The sequence below is a fragment of the Diadema setosum genome, chromosome 8, assembly GCF_964275005.1.
Source record: "Diadema setosum chromosome 8, eeDiaSeto1, whole genome shotgun sequence".
NCBI lineage: Eukaryota > Metazoa > Echinodermata > Echinoidea > Diadematoida > Diadematidae > Diadema > Diadema setosum.
In genome coordinates, this window is record NC_092692.1 from 29,904,158 (window position 1) to 29,914,677 (window position 10,520).

General features: G+C 39.4%; 1 protein-coding gene across 1 annotated transcript in view; it reads left to right on the forward strand.

Moving 5' to 3' along the window:
- The window catches only part of LOC140232306 (ras-related C3 botulinum toxin substrate 1-like), a 44,611-nt gene extending 35,597 nt beyond the window's left edge, over window positions 1–9,014 (forward strand). Inside the window, 4 exon segments of the mRNA XM_072312435.1 lie at window positions 307–424; window positions 3,459–3,524; window positions 7,259–7,393; window positions 8,856–9,014. Of these exon segments, the coding sequence (XP_072168536.1) occupies window positions 307–424; window positions 3,459–3,524; window positions 7,259–7,393; window positions 8,856–9,014 (478 nt within the window).
- The last annotated feature ends 1,506 nt before the right edge of the window (window positions 9,015–10,520 follow it).

Consider the following 10,520-nt stretch of genomic DNA (forward strand, 5'->3'; position numbering starts at 1 on the left):
GAGCGCTAGACCCGCGGGTCTCTTGTTATTGTACTCTAGTCTTCTCAGCATTATGTTCATAAGATATATGTGTCAATACTCAAAGAAAAAGAATGGACTATAGAAAGATGTTGGATTGTATAAGTATTCACATGTGTTATCATGTTCTACTGCCTCTCCCCCCCCCCCCCCCCGATAAAAAAAACCAAAACAAAACAAAAAATAACTCCAAAATTGAAATGAAATAGTGAAAAAAGTGAGTAAAAAGAAAAAGGAAAGGAGCTGATCTTATAAGTGTTGCTTCTATTCCACTCTTTACCCCCATAGCTTCGACAACTACTCGGCGAACGTGATGGTTGATGGGAAACCAGTGAACTTAGGATTGTGGGATACAGCGGGCCAAGAAGACTATGACAGGTTACGACCCTTATCATATCCACAAACTGTGAGTAGAGGTGGTGTATTTCTATGACCAGTCTGTACTGCAGGGTTCTGTCACTGAATTCTACTATGGAACGGACGTAACGCACAGTGCATGAAGGTGGCGTTCGCCATTTTTAGACTCCCATACCAAGAAGCGAGTGTGCTGGCCCTGCTCACTTGCTACTTTTAATGTGGTGTAGACTAGAATATAGAAGTGGATGCAACAAACTTTTTAGATTGGGAGAATGCGAGGGAAGGGTGGGAATCGCTGTGGTGGGAATTGGAGTCTCAAAATGGCCACAGTGGCTTCATACATGCGCAGGACTGAACAGTGATACACACTGAGATAGCCTTTCAGCCATTTCAGAGTGTACTGTGCGCAGCGTCTCTTCCATACCAGAGTTCAGTGGGTTTTGTTTAAATCATTGAGAGAGGGAGAGAAATAATGCTATTATTAGTCAATCAGAGTTGTCCATTTGGGGACTGGCATCACATGTTATTGGTTTGCGCTGAATTTAAAATTTTAAAAGCTATTCTGTGGGATTCTGGTCAAGGCAGAAGAAACAGGTGAAAAGTGGAATCAGAACAGAGGTTTTTTAAAGGTGCAAGTCAGACAACATAAGATGTCAGCCATCCAGAACAGATATGGACTGACCGTATCTTTAAATGACAAACTCATTTTGTAAACTTATCACAGAGCTAGATTCACTTTCATTGATAAGTCCCATGAAATTTACAGATTGACTTGAAGATGTCATAGGCATTCATAAACATTTGATAAAGAACAAAAACCTTCCCATTGACAGATCCATTGGTAGTATGAACTTCAGGTTATTGGTTGCTCTCTGGGTGCTCAGTCCATGGACACATCAGAAAAAAACAAAGAAATTTTATGAAATAGGGCTCTTGATCTCAAGACTGCCATAAATTGATCTCCACAATTTGCTGTTTTAGGTAATCATTAACATGAATTGTATGCAAAGCTAAGCTGTGTCTGAGCACATGCAACATGCAACAAAGAGAAGCAGATGTTCAGCATCCACAATGCCAGTCAGACTGGGTAGAATTAATGTTCCAGTCTAACAAAGACCTGATGGAGAATGAGAGGATCATAATAGACCAATTCTGTATTGTATTAAGATTCATGTATTTTTTTTTTTTTTTTTTTACAAAAGTTGCCCTCAACAACCGCAAAGCATGCAGGACGCTTGCCCTACCTAGCAACATCTAAGCAAATTTCTGCCTATGAAACTTGATGGGAGGGAGCGGGTGAATGAAATACCTTGTTACTTGGCTGTTTGAAAAGAAACATCCATAAATTATAATAAATTGCAGAAACAGTCTATTGTGACTGACATACCAGAAACATGGCATCCAAGAATGAATATTAGGCCCATTGTTGTGAGGAAATAGTGCAATATTAAAAATCCCTCCATTCACCCTGCAATGAAATATTATGATGTTATGGTACTGATAAGACCCTGTGTGCATTAACAGTTGGCTCAGCAGTCTGTAAATTGTGTTTGTCTTTTTTTACATCGATAACCATTTTCATGAAAACAAAAATATTTGTGGTGAGCTTCAGGCAAGGTTATATATCACACTCTGGCCTGCAATTTGTCTGGTGATCAACGTTTTAGACATCCTTTGTGAGCAGATCATCACAATTTTTTACTGTCCATGTGAATGAATGCTGGTACGGACTTTGCAGCTAATCTGCAATTACGAGTCCACCAATACAGATGTGTTACACCCCGCAACCCCTCATAAAATCTGCCATCAATCAATCCAGCTACATGTCTGGTAGATTATTTTTCCTCGTTCATGTTTCAATCTTTGCTTGGGTTTAATGACTCTGCAGTTCGTGGCCCTTGTCAATTACTATTCATCTTTCAAAGTTCCGTTTTCTTGTTTACATGTATCTTTATAAAGAGATCTATAATAGATACAAATTCAGTTCTGATAATCAGTAATAAGGGCCCTGTCAGAGGTGAATTTATTAAACCAAAAGAGAAAAAAAAAGACATGAAGAAATGGTAAAAGAAGAATCCCATTACTAAAATTAAAGGACAAGTTCACCGTGATATATTATACATGTGGATTGAGTGAATGCAGCATCATCAGCAGAATATATCAGTGAAAAGTTTTAGGAAATTAGACAATACTTTCAAAAAGTTGTGAATTTTTAAAGTTTCTGTGCAGTGACTGCTGGATGAGAAGACTACTACAGTACACTTTGTGATGTCACATGCATACAATGATATGAAGAAAATATAAAGAGATTTCCACAAAATTTTATTTTTTGAAAGAAGTGCACATTTCCTCGACTTGTTACCAGTGTATGTTAAGGGTACTACTATTCCCCATGCCTTCTGAAAGAGGCAGTCAAGTACTCTTTTATTGTGGGAGAAAAGTGAAAAATATGTTGAATTTCTTAATATTTTCTTGATATCGTTCTATGCATGTGACATCACAAACTGTATTAGTCTTATCATCCAGTGATGATGCCACTGTAACTTCGAAAATTCATAACCTTGAACAGATTGTCTGATTTTCCTCAAACTTTCACTGATATGTTCTGCTGTTATTGCTACTTTCACTCAATCTACATGGCTATTAAGGTGAACATGTCCTTTAAGTGCAATTGTATCCTGGCTTTCAGCTCATCAGAGGTGTGTGTCTTCATATCTTATCAACCGTGATGAGTGGCAAACATCGTGTTTGCAACCGACTTTTGAAACCAGGGCTCTGTAATGCAAAACGCCAGCGATCAATCGCCATTTCCCAGTCCTGGATTCCGATTGGTCGGGTCGGAATGGATATTGATTGCTTTTTTTGCAGCTAGCAATCGATGTGTAAAAGTTTGGATACTGAACCCGGACAGCTCTGCATCCTTTAGATCATCCCACTTCTGCGCCCATAGCTGGGAGTGATTTTGTCATTTATCATCCTCAATTCTTCTTGTTTCCTCTTTCTCTCCCCACCCCCCCCCATCCCACCCCCCCCCCATCCCACCACCCCTCCATTACCCTTCCCCCCTCCCGATCCGCAAACAGGATGTGTTCCTGATATGTTTCTCCGTTGTGAGCCCTGTGTCGTACGAAAACGGAGAGCCAAGGTGAGTTCTAGCCGAAAGTGGCGGGAGGTGGAAATTCCGCAAGTGGTATGGTCTGTGGCATTGTGCGCCACATCTATTCCAGTCACATTTTGTTACAACTGCCAGAGTGCAAGTAGCAAAGAGTAAATGTCTCTTCTGTTTTAATCACTTTTATCAGGAAAATCACAGGATTGTTACAGTTTTTTGAGGCAAGAAGATAAATTGCACAAGACCATTTCATACATAGCCTTGAAAAGATAAACAGGTGTAGCATGATTCAGTAAATGTTTTGGGCATCTCAGCAACAACTCTAGAAAAAACGTTGATCGTTCTCACTACACACTGCTCTACAGACAGCCAACACCACATTTTTTGGAGTATTTTACCCCTCTAGGGGGATTTTCCAGAGCTGGGGAGAGATCCAAGAGGGTTTGCAAATTTTCAGGCGAGATGCTAACGACCTTTTTTACACCTCCAGTGCTGGTATGGGTAATGGGCGATTTGGGTGATTGACGGGCGTGGACTGGTTCCAGACGAATTCATGCATGATTTAATGCCTGTCTGGCACATTACGAGATTGCCCACGTCAATGCGTGCAAAATGGTTGTGGCGGCTCGCTTTGTGGCTCCATTTTTATGAATAACATCACACCGACAAGGGATGTTACGGGGGGGGGGGGGGGGGGGGGGGGGATGTTGTGTTCAAGAGTGTGACAATTTTTCATTTTCTTTATGCAGATTTTCATTGTTGAGCTTGTCACTGAGATAGCCCCGGTGCTTGCGCATGTTCAGCGCTTTCTTGGGTTGAGGTGAAATTTGGCTGTGTGGTGTATTTCTTACTTGGTATGATTATTGGTGTGGGAAAGCATCCAAATGCTAGAAAATATGACAACTTCCCAAAGTGCATTCAAAATGTACATGTATATGTGATGAATCTCACGCTTCAAAAACTGTAGTCAAGCCTTGTGAGAATACTCAAACAAAACAAGCAGTATTCATCGTTACTGAATGATTAAAAAAAAAAATCTGTCTGCCATTACTGGATGAAGCCCATTCCATCGCCTTTCAAGTGACTTAGGAAATCTACAGTGTTGTGCAATACCAGATGCTGAGAATCTGAGATATATATACATGTATTTGAACAGTTTTATCACAAAACAAGCCTAGAAGAACTCTATTCTTGTTAAGTTGAGATATTTGTGATTAAATCTGCTAAAAACAAAGGAAGTAAAAGAAAATACAGGATATTTTTAATCATATCAAAACTTCAAGAATAGTCTTTGTTATGTTACAAGTGAGGTGTCACTGGAAATGTTTTATTTTGCTCTGATGATGGACCTATTTTAAAATGTTTTAGGCTTAGCCCATTTTGCAATGAAACTCAATATTTCTGTGCACCAATACATCAGACCAAGGTTTGACTCAAGTTAGGCATCACTTTTAAGTAGGACGTCGATTTCCGTTTTACAGAGATTATGTTACACCGAAAAGTCATGTGCGACCGTCCATGAGGTTAGAAACTGCACTTGACTTCATAATAAAGTCACATACCCTACAGTATATTAGTTGCTGGTAAGCAATGTTATTATACAGAATGGCTGCCAATGTAGAATGATTGGTGAGAGAGTTCTTGCCGAGAAAAGAGAGCAAATTTTACAATGATCTCGGCGGTCAAACACCATTAGGGTACAAGTGTGCATCTTTCTGGCTTTTATTGAGTGATTTGATGGTTATGTTTTTGTTGTGTGTTCGTATTCTATATGTAAGTATTGTGTGTGTTTGCATGTTTATGATGCTGATAAGAATGTGATAGAGTTCAATTTCAACTCGGTATCAGAGGGTAAAGAGTATAAAAAACTCACCTTTTGACTCGGTAATTCCATTGTAAGTGATACCTACAAAAGCATAGTCCATGTATATTGGAATATTCTGTCGTATTCACTGATGGTTTGTCGTCGTTGCTACTGTAATGCGATATTAAGATTAGTTGTTGATGGTGGATACTCATTTGTGGAGATGTTCTAACTACTGATAGTGTATATCACTGCAGTATAATTCAGAGTAGTTGCTTGCTGTGAATTGAAAATAAGTATATTCTCTTCCTGTAGTTGCTAAAGATGAATAATTGATACTACAAAAGGCAAGTGTAATGATAATAATGGCGAAGATAAGGACAAGGCTATGAGAGCTTACAATCATTAAAGGACAAGTTCACCTTCATAGACATGGGGGTTGAGTGAATGCAGCAATATTAGTAGAACGGATCAGCGAGAGTTTGAGAAAAAATTGGACAATCCGTTCAAAAGTTATGAATTTTTGAAGTTTCTACTCAGTCACGGCTGGATGAGAAGACTACTATACATGTAGCTTGTCATGTCACATGAGTACAACACTATAAAGAAAGTATAAAGAAAATTCAACATATTTTCACTTTCCTCGCATAACAAAAGAACACTCGACTTCTTTCTTTCAGAAGGCAAGGGGAATAATATTTCCCTTAACACATGTCAGTAACGAGTCGAAGAAATGTGCACTTTATTAAAAAAATAAAGTTTTGTGAAATTCTCTTTTTATTTTCCTTATACCGTTGTACGCATGTGACATCATACACTGCAGTAGTCTCCTCATTCAGCAGTGATTGTGCAGATGCTTTAAAAATTCATAACTTCTGAACGGATTGTCAGATTTTCCCCAAACTTTCACTGATGTGTTCTACTAATATTGTTGCATTCACTCAATCCGTATGTATATGAAGGTGGACTTGCCCTTTTATAATCCACCAAAGTCAGAAAAGAAAAGAAAAAAAAATTATGCAAATGTAGAAAATTTTAGGTATATAAATTGAATGTTTGCATGCGACCTCACATACTGCTATTTTTGACAAGCAAAAACAATATGTGCATAGAGTGTGACCCCCTGAAAACCAACCCAGAGACCACATTGAAAGCCCACATTGACTGACCACATTGAGTCAATTAAGTTCAACTTCGTGGATATTGACTAAGGTCTTTTGTCATTAAGTACAAATCATTTTGGAACACACCCAGATCTTAATAGTGTCGTAATTTGAGAGTTTCCACAAAGGCAAGTACAAATATTTGTTTTGGAAAAGGTAATTCCCAATCCTTCCACAAATTGTCATGCACGGCTTGTCAACTTTTACCTACATGTACTATATAGTGACATAATTATTTTTGTTGGTTTTTGTTGATTGAGTTACTAATTTATGGTCAATTTGTTTGTGTGGTCTTGCATACATTGTGCGTAAGATTGAATATTTTGTCTGTATTACTGAGTATATTTCACAATTATAAAAATGCTATAGGCGTATCAGGGCAATTACCCCCCCCCCCCCCCATCTAAATAATGGTTGATGATAAGGTTAGAGCAAAGATTAGGATTAGGGTTAGGGTTAGGATTAGGGCTAGGGTCAGGAAAAGGGTCTGGGGTAATTGCCCTAGACCCTTTATACACTGTAGGCCTTCAGCACAGTACAGATGCCTTCCATAGCCATGGGCTGAAATGAGAAGATAAAAGATACAATGGGATCAAAGGAAACAGCTTTGGGGCGCAGCCTGAAAAAAAAAAAATGCTGTCATCTTACTGTGAGCACACAGACTATTAAATATTAACCCTTTGAGGACTGACTGATTTTGCTGTAACACACATTTCCCATGGACACCTGCCCGAGTATTCTCGGGACTTGTCCTCAACGGGGTAAATACTAATAAGGTTTGGTTTCTTCATATTCTCTCCACAGTGGGCACCAGAGGTCAGACATCACTGCCCCAACACACCCATCATCCTGGTGGGCACCAAGCTGGACCTCAGGGATGACCCGGACACGGTCAACAAGCTGAAGGACCGGAACCAGTACCCCATCAGATACCAACAGGTCAGCTAGAGGGGGGCAAGGCTTTGTCACTCAGGGTGCTGGAAAAAAACAACAACAAACAAGCAAAATATACCAAACCAAACCAAACCAAAGAAAAGATCAAAACAAAACTTTGCCAACTTGCCCACTTTCCCAGGACAACCAAAATACTTGTTGTTGGGCAAGTGCTGTGAATGGGGACTTGACTGTTCAGTATGGGACCCTTTGCAGGAGAATTATGTTATGAAATACCCCTTTTCTGAGCCCCTCCCCTCACAACTCACTTTATCTGTTACCATCTGACATGTTTATCATTCTCTATATGTTTTTGATGGATACAAGAAGTGATGTCTACATTGTAAATGCACTGAAATCCATTTTTTAATATCTGTAGAGCTAATTTCATGCAGAGCATTGCGCAGTCTGCTAATGGCTTGCTGAAACAGACTGGATACAGTGCTCTCCCATTATAACGAACACAGTTATAATGAAATTTTGTTACAATGAAGTAAAAATTCATGTCCCAAAATTGTAATCGTACATATCTTTGTATACATTATTTGTTCTGCTGTAATAAAATTTTGATTTAACGAAAGAAAACTGCCAGTTCCAAGGACTTCGTTATAATGGGAGTTGCCTAGACATGAATGTCAGTATAGAGGAGCTGCTGTGGATAAGATCTCATATGATGAATCACAAGCTCCCTGGTTCAAGTCCCCTTCCAGCAGTTATTGTGCTTTAATTCTGCAGTCATAGAATACCATCTTAATCCTTCACTAAGTCAGTAGTCTCTGTGAATTGGTGTACCATAGCTGGGGGTGCTTGTGTTAATTGAACAGGATTTGAAAAACACTTCCTATGGATGTTACTGAATGTTTCACCTTTCGCATTGGATACTAGTTGATGAAATCTGCTTTCACTGACCCTATGCTGCTAAGCAGAGGGCACTGGAGTACTGTATAAGCTGTTACTTTCGTGACGGTTTAATTTTCGTGAATTTCGCGAATCACAATTGGATCACGAAGTTGGATCGCGAAAATGTCTCCATGCACTAGGGTAATAGTGCATTTACGTTAGCATCGGCACCAATTCGCAAAAATGTCTATGACCTCATTTGCAAAAAATCTGTACGTGAAAATAACAGCGTATACAATACTCTTCAGTTTCATCCTCATGGGAGTTTGTGGAACTTACCTGTACAGTGGTAGCTTAAAAAGTGCAACCTTTCACACATTTGACTCTTTTCGCTAGGCCAAGTTCAGCGAACCATGCATGTTCATATTGTTGTGGATGAGTGTAATTTTGTTCGAAATCAAATGTCTCCAAAACTGTTCATATATTCTTTTTCCCACACCACAAAATATTCCATGCTTCCACTGTGCCGTGCAAAAAGTCAACACATACCACCTGTTTGAGAAAACAACAATGACAATATTTTTGTGGTTTTTGTTTCTATTTTATCTCCTCCTCTTGTGTTGGACAGGGGATCCAGATGCATAAAGAGATCAACGCCGTCAAATACCTGGAGTGTTCGGCGCTCACCCAGAAGGGGCTAAAGATGGTGTTCGAGGAGGCCATCCGAGTGTTCCTCTACCCCCCAAAGCCACCCAAGAAACGCAAGCATCAATGCGCCCTCCTATGATAGAACCTCGCCCCTGTCCTCCCCCTCCTCCTCCCCCCTCCTCCTCTTACTCCTCCTCCTCCTCCTCCTCTTTCTTCCTCCCGCGATACTAGACACTTCCCCTTCCCGTGCTTGTTTAAAAAACTCTTTTATCATGTCAGTAGCATTGATTATCAAAAGCCCTGTCTAGAACCAAGAATGGTAGTGGTTGATACTCTTAACAGTACTTCTGCTATAGAAATGCAGAGACGAGAGTGTATGTACACCTGTAGGTAAGAGCTCGTTTAACATATGTCACAATATCAGAGACAGATGTAAAATTAAAAGCAGAAGTGATGTGTAAAATGATATTGGGGAAGACATTTAGCTGCCTTATGTAATCAGGGCCGTGAGCTCAAATTCCTGTGAAGAGATGCAACGAAGTCCACTCCAAGAGTCAGCGCCCTCATGTGACTGTTGCTAATTGTAATTTAAGGATGACTTGTGACGTCCCTTGTGATGGAAAGCATGCGGTATGCAGTGACGCAAAAGAATTTGCATCGGATGTAGTGCTGCCCAAGTATCGGAAGTCGGGCATGAGCTTGTTGAATGCATACAGTGTGTATGCAATGATGTCCTTTCTGCCTCTTTAGACTACTATTTGAAATGCTCAGTACAAGTCGCTTTGTGGCATCGGTAAATGTACTATCTGTAAATTTTTTTAAAAGCCAAATCAAATAGACAGGGAATGTACTGTCTTATCTGTGGAAATGTATCTGATTGTGATAAGAACAGCTTGTTCTTGTTTCTGTATATAAAAGTGTTCCAATTTTGTAAAGAAAAATAAAAGGAGAACATAAAGATTTAATAGCTACTATGACGTGCATGTAGGGCAAAATGTACAGCTAGTCTTTGTTAAGTTACTAGAAGTCTGAAACAAGGCGTCCCACCTGCAGGTTCCATATGATTCATTGAGTTTAGGCAGTAGGTGTTTTGTGAGCATGATTTTATCCATCTTCGTAGTTTATTAAAATGTACAGATTGGAAAGTACTGCCATATTACAGAGACTGGTATTTGGCACGCCTGTAAGTTTATTACGATGATAGAAATCAAGGAGCTATCGATGTCGATCACTGTGTGAAATGTTATGCGTCAAGAGGTTAATATTTTTGATTGATTCTTTGTTGTTGTTTTTTTAAGAGGACCTTAAATTATTTGTACAGACCAGTACTGCATGCACTCTACTGACAATCCTTTGTGGAAATCATTTGGTTTTTTTTTTTGTTTTTTGTTTTTTGAAGTAGCACAAAATATTTTAACCAAGGAACTTTTACATGTCTGGAAATAACAAGATATGCTGTTGTAAAGTTATGTATGTAGAAGGTTTAAGGTGCACTACCACTGCATGTCATCCATTACTGGCAAGAACGTGTACACGTTTTCTGGACTTTGTCAATGGCACGAATAGGTGATTTTCTCACCAATGAATTACCAGACATTTGCAGGTCTCCAATGAATGGATGTAATCTGATTGAATCTTGATTGGC